This window comes from Gekko japonicus, unplaced genomic scaffold (genome assembly GCF_001447785.1).
Source record: "Gekko japonicus isolate JY-2015 unplaced genomic scaffold, Gekko_japonicus_V1.1 scaffold2471, whole genome shotgun sequence".
Taxonomy (NCBI): Eukaryota; Metazoa; Chordata; class Lepidosauria; order Squamata; family Gekkonidae; genus Gekko; species Gekko japonicus.
Window position 1 is genome coordinate 204,826 of NW_015169253.1, and position 11,899 is coordinate 216,724.

The following is an 11,899-nucleotide window of genomic DNA, read 5'->3' on the forward strand; positions in this document are numbered from 1 at the left end:
CACAGGAGGAAGGGGAGGTAAGGGGAACGGGGTAAACGAAGGGAAAGTGAAAATGAGTATTGTTGGATGTTAAGTTCCTATTGAAAATAAAAAGTTTGTTTACCAAAAAAAAAAGAAACATCATTAACCCTGAAAATACTGAAGTGCTTTGACTTGTAACACCCAACACAGTGGCACGTGGAAAACCAACGCAGTTTAATTCCGGGGATCAGCTTCCGCGCTTTGTGCACGTGCATCAGAAGAGGCGTGCGTCCACACGAACGCTCACACCGTGAATAAAAACTCCGCTGAGCTCAGACTCTCGTCTAACGCTTTCCAGGGTGTGCCCCGCACAGCGCACGCGCCGCGAGCTCAGATCAGACCCCCGCGGGGCAGGCAAGCGGGGCGGGGGCGGGGCCACGGCCACCTCCCGCCCCTCGAGCCCGCCGGCCAATGGCGGCTCTCGCCGGGCGCCCTCCCGGCCGGCGAGTCCCGCGGGGGATTTCCGCCTCTCTGATTGGCCGCGCGCCCGGAGGGCAGATCTCGCCCGCCTCTTCTCGCGAGGTCTGGGAAGCGCGCGGTTTTCGCGGCGGAGGGACGCGGGGGAGCCTCTCGGTCGCTGACGGGGTCGCTCGATCGCTCCTTTCTCGCTTTGTCCGGAGGCGGCGGCGGCGCGGCCATGCCGGTGGAGGACAGCGGCAGCAAGGGTGGCTCGAGCGGGAGCGACGCCGGTGGAGGTAGGAAGGAAGGAAAGAGCGAGCAGCCAGCGGTGCCCCTAGGCATGTGCAGAGAGCGGGGAAAGGAAAGGAGGCTCCTCTTTCCAGAAAGGGTTCCCCCGGGCATGTGCAGAGTGGCGAGGCTTTTCTTCCCCAGGAGAGTGCTCCTTCGGGGCATGCAGGGGCATGTAGCGCCTGGTTGGGAAATACCTGGAGGTTGGAAAGGTTGGAGTCTAGGGATGGCGGGGCTCGGGGAGGGGGAAGGATTTCAGTGGGGTTTGATGGCAAAGAGTTCCACCTTCACGACCAACCGCTTTCTGTGTTGCGTGGGGGTGACTTGTCATTCCCGGGAGACCTCCAGCCACCACCTGGAGGATGGCAACCCTGTGGGCATGTGCCAGGGTGGAAAGGCTTTTCTTCCCGGGAGAAAGCTCCTTGGCATGTGCAGAGTAGAGAAACTTTTCTTCCCGGGAGGATGTTCCTGGGCATGTGCAGAGTGGAGAAACTTTTCTTCCCGGGAGAATGTTCCTGGGCATGTGCAGAGTGGAGAAACTTTTCTTAACGGGAGAATGTTCCTGGGCCTGTGTGGAGCAGTGTTCCCTCTAAGCTGAGTCAGTGTGAGCTAGATCACAATTTTTTAGCCTCTGGCTCTCAAACTTCAGAGGACGGCGGAAGACAGGAGGGCCTGGCATGATCTGGTCCAGGGGGTTGCGGAGAGTCGGACTCGACTGTGCGACTGAACAACAACAACACACAGTTTTGTTTTCGTTCAGGGAGGAGGGCTCCAGAGCAAACTGGCTTATGCAGCAGCCAAATCGCTCACGACTTTAATGCCAATAGTAGCTCACAAAGTAGATTTTTTGCTCACAAGACTCCACAGCTTAGAGGGAGCATTGGTGTGGAGCAGTGCTCCCTCTAAGGTATGGAGTCCTGTGAGCAAAAAATCTACTTTGTGAGCTACTATTGGCATTAAAGTTGTGAGCAAGCAGTTAGGCTGCTGCATAAATTAGTTTGCTCTGGAGCCATCTTTCCTGAGCTGAGACAAAAATGTGTGAGCCGGAGGCTTAAAAACTCTGAGCTAGCTCACACTAACTCAGCTTAGAGGGAACATTGGCTGTGGAGTGCTCTGTCTTGCATATGTGGTTTGAGGGCAGTCTGTCCTTTGCCACAGAAGCCCCCCAAAATTGCTCTTTTGAGCTGCTGTCAAATAAAAAGGCGAAGGAAGCCTTTGGGGTCCCAGAGCAAAGTGAAAAGGCCTCTTCCTTCTGCCAAGGGGGGGCATTGTGTGCCAGAGGGACCTCCTGACAAAAATATGTGATCTTTCATTAAAATCTGCCTCCATTCCTGAGGACTGGAAGGTAGCTAATGTCACTCCGATCTTTAAAAAGGGTTCCAGAGGAGATCCTGGAAATTACAGGCCAGTCAGTCTGACAATGATTCTGGGTAAGTTGGTGGAAAGAATTAATAGGCACATTAATGAACAAAAACTATTGAGGCAGACTCAGCATGGTTCTGTAAGGGGAAGTCTTGTCTCTCTAACTTGTTAGTATTCTTCGAGCTGGTGAACAAACATCTGGACAAGGGGGACCCAATAGATGTTGTTTACCTTGACTTCCAGAAAGTTCCTCATCAAAGGCTCCTAAGTAAGCTCAATAGTCATGGGATAAAAGGACAAGTCCTTTTGTGGATCAAAAACTGGCTAATTAATAGGAAACAGAGAATGAGTATAAATGGGAAATTTTCTCAGTGGTGTGTGGTAAGCAGTGAGGTACCACAGGGATCAGTACTCCGTCCTATGCTTTTTAACTTGTTGATTAATGATTTGGAGTTGAGAGCATGCAGTGAAGTGGCTAAATTTGTCGATAACACGAAACAGTTCAGGGTGGTGAAAACCAGGGAGGATTGTGAGGCACTCCAAAGGGATCTGTCGAGGATGGGCGTCAATGTGGCCAAGTGCAAAGGGATGCACATTGGGGCCAAAAATCCTAACTAAGTATAAATACACGCTGATGGGATCCGAACTGAAAGACTGACCAAGAGAGAGATCTTGGAGTCGTAGTAGGTAACTCAATGAAAATGTCGAGACAGTGTGCGACCGCAATAAAAAAGGCCAACACTGTGCTGGGGATTATTAGGAAGGGAACTGAAAACAAATCAGTCAGTATCATAATGCCCCTGTATAAATCGATGGTGCAACCTCATTTGGAGTGCTGTGTACAGTTCTGGTCACCACACCTCAAAAAGGATATTATAGCGTTAGGAAAAGTGCAGAAAAAGGGAAACTGGAATGATAAAAGGGTTGGAACACTTTTCTTCTGAAGAAAGGTTAAAATGCTTGGGGCTCTTAAGCTTGGAGAAACGACGGCTGAGGGGTGACATGATCGAGGTTTATAAGATTATGCAAGGGATAGAACAGGTAGAGAAAGAAGTACTTTTCTCACAATACTGAACTCGTGGGCACTCAATGAAGCTGCTGAGCAGTCAGGTTAGAATGGATAAAAGGAAGTCCTTCTTCACCCAAAGGGTGATTAACACGTGGAATTCACTGCCACAGGAGGTGGCGGCAGCTACACGCCAAGATGGCTTCAAGAGGGAATTAGATAAGCATATGGAGTAGAGGTCCATCGGTGGCTATTAGCCACAAGGTATAGATAGGGATTCTGGGGCAAGGGATGCTCTGTATTCTTCGTGCTTGGGGGGGGGGCAGCAGGGGGAGGGGCTTCTAATGTCCTGGCCCCACTGCTGGACCTCCTGATGGCACCTGGTATTTTTGGCCACTGTGTGACACAGAGTGTTGGACTGGATGGGCCACTGGCCTGATCCAACATTGGCTTCTCTTATGTTCTTATAGGAGCTTTCAGTCTGGTGCAAGGGATGCTCTGTTAATTTCTTGGGGCTTTGGTAGCGCCCTGGCCCCACTGGCCTGATCCATCGTAGGCTTCTCTGATGTTCTTACGTTCCTCCTCCTTTTGTGCTTTTTTTTTTAAAGCCCCTGGATGGGATTTTTAATTGATTTTTTAAACACTACAAAAACTAGAACAGAAAAAAGGGAAAGCTGCATATAAGGGAGAAAGTAAAGAACCCACTACTAACTAAAAACCCAAGAGAGGAGATCTCCAACTAGCTTTTTATACTTCATTCAGACTTTTCATCTTTGTACTTCTTATGAACTGTGTCAATCTTTTAACCATCCCCAGTTACATTTAATTGCCCAATAACAGTGCCCCCCATCATCTCCTAGAACTAAAGTTCTCAAAAGCACAATTCAGAGTCCTTCAGCCTTTACTTCTTCTTCTCTCTCTCCCGCAGTTTGTAGGAACTTTTCGGGGCTGATGCCCCCCTCCTTTTGTGCTTTGATTGCAGGGCTCCTGGTGGCAGAAAGGAAGGAAGAAATGGGAGACGCAGTGATCACGCCGGCCATGCAGCAGGAGGAGCAGCAGCTGGAGGCCGAAGGGGAGGAGGAGGAGAGACAGATCATGGAGAAGGTAGGTGCTCATTTGGGTCTGTGCCGGGAACCGAGCTGAGAACATTCCAATTCTATGACAGGGCTACCTGACAGTTGGACTAGATGACTCTTGGATGTACCTTCCAGCTCTGTGGTTCTAAGTCTCTTCTAACAGAACGATCGAAACGATAAAGCATTTTTAGTGAGCTAGAGCAGTTATTAATACATGCAATATTTAAATGCAGTCCAGGGAACCCTCAGGGCAGAACTGGTAGAAACCATTCCCCTAGGGAATGTTGAGGGGCTGAAATTTACATTGTCTCCTCGCTGCAAAGCTAACTTAATTTCCGTGGCTGCAGTTGTCGCCCTCCGTGGCATGGAAACTAGGGTGGTGGTGGTGGAAAGTGCCATCAGGTCATGGCCTCAAGGCAAGAGATTAACGGTTAGAACAGATAAAAGGAAGTACTTCTTCACCCAAAGAGTGATTAACACTTGGAATTCACTGCCACAGGAAGTGGTGGCGGCTACAAGCATGGATGGCTCCAAGATGGAATTAGATTAACATATGGAGCAGAGGTCCATCAGTGGCTATTAGCCACAAGGTATAGATAGGGGCTCTGGAGCAAGTGATGCCCTGTCATCTTGGTGCTTGGGGGGGGGGGTCAACAGTGGGAGGGCTTCTAATGTCCTGGCCCCACTGGTGGACCTCCTGATGGCGCCTGGTATTTCTGGCCACTGTGTGATACAGAGTGTTGGACTGGATGGGCCTTTGGCCTGATCCAACATTGGCATCTCTTATGTTCTTATGAACAGAGTTGGTTTGCCATAGAGAACCAGTCTGGTGTAGTGGTTAAGAGACCAGACTCTAGTCTGGGAGAACCGGGTTTGATTCCCCACTTCTCCACATGCAGCTGCTGGGTGACCTTGGCTCAGTCTCAGTTCTTTCAGAGCTCTCTCAGCCTCACCTACTTCACAGGGTGTCTGTTGTGGGGAGAGGAAGGGAAGGCAGCTGTAAGCCCTTCTGGGACTTCGAGTGAAGGGCAGGGTGTAAATCCAATCTCCTCCTCCTCTTCTTCATCTTCCTCCTCCTCTCCCTCCCCTTCCTGCCTCTGCATAGAGACCTGGGGCTTCCTTCGTGGTGGTCTCCTGTCCATGTACTAACCAGGGACACTTCCTTACTTTAAGCTTCTGAGGTCCAACAACCTTGGACTAACTTGAGTCATCCAGCTCAGTTAAGTAGGGGTGTACGCACTGTTGGAACTGATAGGTGGCTGTCTTCTTCTGCTTCGCAGGCTCGCATGTCCTGGGATAGAGACTCAAATGAAATGCGCTATAAGAGGCTTCAGCACTTGCTTGAGAAAAGCAATATCTACTCCAAGTTCTTGCTGACCAAAATGGAGCAGCAGCAGCTAGAGGTAAGTGTGCTCTGTCAAAGCTCAGACGCTCGCCTGGATTTGTCACGTCTCAGCTGGACTTAGAAGAGTCAATTATGGTTCGCTGAGCACGTAAGTCACAAGTGTGCAGCAAGTGTTGTGTTCGTGGAGGCATGCTCCAGAGCTTCATTGTGACAGAAAATCAGAATGAAATTGGACACCACTTTTGGCCGGTTTGTTAGCTGTGCCTTCTGCTGTGAAATAGATACACGGCTGCTGTCATCCCAGATCAGGTTGCTGAATTATGGCTGCCCTTCGGAAACCGCCTGGAAGCGTGAGCTGATGCAAAGCTTCGCGATCCCTGTCCTATCAGCGGGCAGTTCCCCAGTTAAATTTCCAGGCTGTTTTGCTCTTTAAAGCCATCGACTCTTCTAAGTCCAGAGTACCTTGCCGAGCATCGACTTCCATACACCCCCCCCCAAGAGCTCCTGTATCATTCCTGAAAGATCTCCCGCCACCCACGAAATGTGATGTCTGCACATGAACACGTGATGCATGAAAGGCACCAATTCTCGTGCATGCCTCAGTTGTGAGGCAAGTTATGCTGGTGTCACAGGGATGTGAGGATGTGTCTGTGTGCTAAAGACACAGCCCCTCCAGGTTCCAAAAGCTGGCAAGGGGCAGTTTGCCATAATAACTAAGGCTCCCTTCTCCGGGAGGTTTGTCTCTTCAGTCTTGGGTTCGTTTCCAGGGAGAGAGGGAAAAAAACACATGTAAATAATGCTGTCCACACTTCAGCCCTAGAAAAAATATCAGGATTTATTAGAGACAAGCTAAAATAGAAAGCAAAAAAAGTGTTAGGATAATTGGACATTACTGTGTTAGCATGCTCTAGTTTTGTTTTCTGCTTGCATTTCAACCTCCTTAATATACTTTTTTAAAATTTGCAGTGCTTCAAATGCTCTGGAAGTTTGTGATGTGTTAAAAAATGCTTCTTATGTAGAATCAGATCTAGACACTAAAGACCTTTCAGAACATCTGCCCAAAAAAAGGCCAAAATCTAGCAAAATTACCCAGTGCTTTCAGCCGGATTCTGTGGCTCCCCCCCCCCCCCCCCCCCCAGTTTTCGATCACTAGGTTAATGATACCAGAGGCATGTGTGCACTTCTTTATTCTTCTATTTTTAGGAGCAACGCAAAAAAGAAAAAGTAGAAAGAAAAGAAATGTTAAAAACGACAAAGGTAAGTGACTTAATATTAGATAAACATAGGATGATGAATACTTTCTGTAAACTGGCACAATGAGTTTGTCGCCGAATCTACCATGGCAAATAGTCACCAGGGCTGGTTCTTCCTGGAGATGTTTTTTCCTGTTGTGGTAATGCTGCTGGCAATTGTTTTTTTTTTTAGCTCTTTCACACCAGATGCAGATTTCACAGGGGGGAGTGGAGATGGGGGACAGGACATGTGCACCCCACTGTTGTCAAGCTTCTATCATTGTTCTCCAACCACCTTTACAAGGAAGTTGGTTGAGAGGGTGCATTGTTAGCCTGGCTGAAAAATAACCCAAAGTTACATGGGGGGGGGGGGCAACACGACCTGCTTTTGTGTTGTGCTTCTCCAGAGTAAGGCAGTACTTGAATCCTTTGGGGATGCTAATTGCTGGAAGATTCCGGATAATCTACCCAAGACCCGCTTGGCCTCTCGGTGCTTTGAGGGGATGGGAAAGGGCCCTTGAGGAATTTTTTCAAATGCAAATTGAGAGAATGGAGATCCCCCCCCCCTTGCATTGTGATATAGGAATAACATCTTCCGCAATGTTTTGATATTTTCAGGATTTAAAAGAAAAACTACTTTGGGGGGGGGAACAGGCTCTTTAGGCGTTTCGATGTTTTCAGGATTTAAAAAAAACTACTTGGGGGGGGAACAGGCTCTTTAGGATTTAGGCAGGAATACAAGACAATCATGTGGATTTTTTTAAAAAAGTTCATGACTAGCATTGCTGAAATGGAGAAAAACCTCCGTGTATAGGGTTGCCAATCTCCAGGGGGTGGCTGGCGAACTCCAACAATTACGCCAATGTTCCCTCTAAGCTATGGAGCCCTGTGAGCAGAAATCGTACTTTGTGAGCTACCGGCATTAAAGTTGTGAGCAAGCAATTTGGCTGCTGCAGAAATTAGTCTGCTCTGGAGACCTCCTTCCTGAGCTAAGACAAAAATGTATGAGCTGGAGGCTGAAAAACTGTGAGCTAGCTCACACCAACTCAGCTTAGAGGGAACACTGATTACAGACGACCCATCTCAGCTCCCCCGGAGAAAATGGCCACCTTGATAGGTGGACTCTGTGGCACGGTAGCCTGCTGAAGTCCCCTCCCCTCCACAAGCCCTGCCCACCTCAGTCTCCAACACCCCCCCCCCCAAAAAAAAAAAAAACCAAGTATTCCCCCAGGTATTTCCCAACCCAGAGCCGGCAGCACTAGTGCGGGGCAAGTTCTCTGATTTCACTGTTTTGTACAATTTGCCCAGGATTCTGTCAGGGTCATTAGTCAGGTCACACCACACAGGGCTTCATAGGAAGATAACTGTTTATTGATGGATCCAGTACTAATGAACACGTATACAGCTTGTGTCAGGAATAGCCTTCAGTAGAAGAGCCTCTGACTTACAGTGAAATCAAACATCCCCCCCAATGAGCTGAAGCCAATGATTATGGTTCGTGCGTGGGGGCAAAAGCAAGCGGGCACAGCGAAAAGCCGTTACTTTCCCAGCCGAGTAAAATGTAGCTGCATGCTACAAGGTCAAGCCTGAGATAGCGCACAGTAGCTGGACAGGGAAGAGCTGAGAACGAGAAGGAGGGAACCCCCCTCCACATTCCAGATCCATGAGAGGGCGGCCTGACAGATTCAAATCCCCAGAAGCAGAAAGTGTTTCCTTGCATCCATGGAGGAACATAAGAACCTAAGAGACGCCAATGTTGGATCAGGCCAAAGGCCCATCCAGCCCAGCACTCTGTATCACACAGTGGCCAGAAATACCAGGTGCCATCAGGAGGTCCAGCAGTGGGGCCAGGACATTAGAAGCCCTCCCACTGTTGACCCCCCCAAGCACCAAGAAGACAGAGCATCACTTGCCCCAGAGCCCCTATCTATACCTTGTGGCTAAGAGCCACTGATGGACCTCTGCTCCATATGCCTATCTAATTCCCTCTTGAAGCCGTCCATGCTTGTAGCCGCCACCACTTCCTGTGGCAGTGAATTCCAAGTGTGAATCATTCTTTGGGTGAAGAAGTACTTCCTTTTATCCGTTCTAACCCGACCGCTCAGCAATTTCATGGAGTGTCCACGAGTTCTTGTATTGTGAGAAAGGGAGAAAAGGACCTCTTTCTTTACTTGCATTCCGGTGGCGCATAGGGTGCTAGTCCAGAGGGGGCCCCGTTGGTGGGACTTCTGAGGGGTGTGGGGGTGTGTGCTGAAGAGTTCCCCCTGCAGGAGCAGAGCACTGCTTGCTGTCCTTGTGCTGTAGTGAAGGGCTGGAATCTGTTATTCCACACTTCAGACTGCATTTGTGCAACGTTTCCATAGGGCAATGAAATGGGGGGTCTAGTGGCACCTTAAAGGCTAATGAAACCTATTCCAGCATAAGCTCCATGTGCGTGTGTGACCATTGTTCCCTCTAAGCTGATAGTGTGAGCTAGCTCAAAGTTTTTTAGCCTCCGGCTCACACATTTTTGTCTCAGCTCAGGAAGGAGTAGCTTAAAGTAGAATTTTTGCTCACAAGACTCCACAGCTTAGAGGGAACAGTGTGTGTGACATTTTGGCATTCATTTAGACGGACTCTGTAGCTTCTTGAAAATACTGCTGGCTGTTTGAGCAGTCAAGTAAGAAAGTTCATTCAAGACGCTAACGGCACCTCTGCCTTTAATTCCATTTTCTCTCTCTGGTGACCTTGTAATATCGGCACTCCCCTCATCTTTTCCTCCTCTGTGTTGTTCGTCACTGTTACTGTTGAGATCTTGCTCAGCCAGCGGGGAAAATAGGTTTGAGGTTGGGAACTCATCCAATGTATTGTCTTTAGGCATAAAGAAATCTTCCAGCTTGGTTTGTTTACAAGTCGGGAGTACAGTTGTGCCGATCTCTGCCTCTCTCCCCCTTCTGTATTTTCCCATTGCTGCCTCTGAGGATGTTAATACTCCTTTAAACGCACTTTGTAAACTGGAGTTGATTAAAAGAGAAAGAGAAATATTTACATTTTTCCGGCAATTGCCACCAGTGTTCCCTCTAAGCTGAGTTAGTGTGAGCTAGTTTTTTACCCTCCGGCTCACACTTTTTTGCCTTCGCTCAGGGAGGATGGCTCCAGAGCAAACTGATTTATGCAGTAGCCAAATTGCTCGCTCACAACTTTAATGCAAGTAGCTCACAAAGTAGAATTTTTGCTCACAAGATTCCACAGCTTAGAGGGAGCATTGATTGCCATAGCTTACCTAATCGGCATGTCTTTTGTGAGAGGCTTCTGTCCTAAATTGCAGGAGTAGAAGATGGTTACTCTTAGGCAGCTCAGTCCTTGCCAGCAAGGGATGATCACCGTTTAGTTTATAACAGCCGAGAGATAGGAAAATTCCTGATGATATTCAGTGTAGAGAGGAGAATTCCTGGCAGCTTTAAAACAGCAACTTGTAGATCAAACAAGGCCCAGCTGCTCTGAGAATTAATAGATTTCAGGAAGCAAAGAGGCGTCTCTGAGGAACGCTGCTACACCGCCGTCATCTTCCAATATCCAATAGAATCTCTGGAACACATGTTCTTTAACTGCATATACCATAGGGGTATATGCCTATGCCAACCCAGCAGTTCGAAAGCAAGAAATTGCAAGTAGATAAATAGGTACCCCTTCGGTGGGAAGGTAACAGCGTTCGGTGCGCCTTGGTGTTTAGTCATGCCGGCCACATGACCACGGAAATGTCTTCGGACAGTGCTGGCTCTTCGGCTTGGAAACGGAAATAAGCACCGCAACCCTAGAGTCGGACTCGACTGGCTTTCGAGCAAGGGAGACCTTTACCTTTACCATAGGGCAATTCACATGGAGACTATTAGTCCGTTTTTAATTTAAGAATGCCACTGTTGGTTTTACTCCATATTTCTTATTCGAACATTTTTATGTAAAAGGCTGAGTGTGCTGGTTGTTGACCGTAACAATAAATCTGATCTGACTATAGGTTGCGGCCACTGTTAATTTTTGTGGAAAATATTGAGCCTTGAAAGCATCTTCAAGGGTGTCTTCCTTATTTGAGGGGAAAAAAAGATAGCTCCAACTTTATTCTCTGCTCCCTGATAAAAAACCTTTGGAAATCATTTGAGGCAGGAATCTTAAAAGCAGTTTCTGAAGGGTATAAAAAGTCTGAGAATAATTGTTCATGCTAGTGATTTTGAGTATCAGTTTTATGTGTATGGGGAGCTGCGGTGGCTCAAGTGGTTAAGACGCTGAACTGCAGGCTGTGGAAGGTCGGTAGTTCAGCAGTTCGAGACCCGGGTGCATCACATGACGGAGTGAGCTCCCATCTCTGGTTCCAGCTCCTGCCAACCTAGGAGTTCAAAAGCAAGACATTGCAAGTAGATAAATAGGTACTGCTTCGGTGGGAAGGTAACAGCGTTCCGTGCGCTTTGGTGTTTAGTCATGCCGGCCACATGACCACAGAAACGTCTTCGGACAGCGCTGGCTCTTCAGCTTTGAAACGGAGATGAGCACCGCAACCCTAGAGTCGGATTCGACGGGCTTTCGAGCAAGGGAACCCTTTACCTTTTACCTTTATGTGTACGAAGCATATAAGCAAGCTAATTCCTCCTTTAAATACTCTGCCTTACAGAATGAAAAACTTACTGGTGAAAGAGAAGTCAAGCAAGGTAAGTCTTAAAAAAAAACCCCTAATGATTGGTTTTGCTGGTTCTTATACATTCAGCTGCTGAAATCCGCATAATATTTTGTTACAGGTGCAAAAAAGAGATCCAGAGAAGATGAAACTTACAATATCTCTGATGTCATGTCTAAGGAGGTAAATCTCAAAAGTTGTATTTCCTCCAAAGGCAGGATGAAAGTGAGAGCGAGAAGGTGCTTTCAAAGGTGGGGGTGGGGGAGGAAATGAAGACCCAGAGAGCCTGGGATGGGAGAAGGGGGAAGGGGAAGAAGTCGTCTTGGGAGACCACAGGGCCCCCCCCCCCCTTTGTTAGTGGAAAATTCCCGTCATAATGGTCTGGTGATAGTCCTCACCAGGGGTCATTTCGTAGAAAAAGAGGTCCAGGAGCTCATTAGCATAACTTATTTGCATGTGCCACACCCCCTGACAGCACCGGAAGTGTGTCAGAAGGCAACACCCACAGCTCAGGCTCCACTGGAC

At 48.2% G+C, this 11,899-nt stretch overlaps 1 protein-coding gene across 1 annotated transcript in view; it reads left to right on the forward strand.

Moving 5' to 3' along the window:
• The first annotated feature begins 561 nt into the window (after window positions 1-561).
• HELLS (helicase, lymphoid-specific) overlaps window positions 562-11,899 on the forward strand; it is a 37,946-nt gene continuing 26,608 nt past the window's right edge. Inside the window, exons 1-6 of the mRNA XM_015416499.1 lie at window positions 562-716; window positions 4,059-4,180; window positions 5,433-5,555; window positions 6,701-6,754; window positions 11,372-11,408; window positions 11,496-11,557. Coding sequence (XP_015271985.1) covers window positions 659-716; window positions 4,059-4,180; window positions 5,433-5,555; window positions 6,701-6,754; window positions 11,372-11,408; window positions 11,496-11,557 — 456 coding nt within the window. The 5' untranslated portion in view covers window positions 562-658. The remainder of the gene's footprint in view (window positions 717-4,058; window positions 4,181-5,432; window positions 5,556-6,700; window positions 6,755-11,371; window positions 11,409-11,495; window positions 11,558-11,899) is intronic.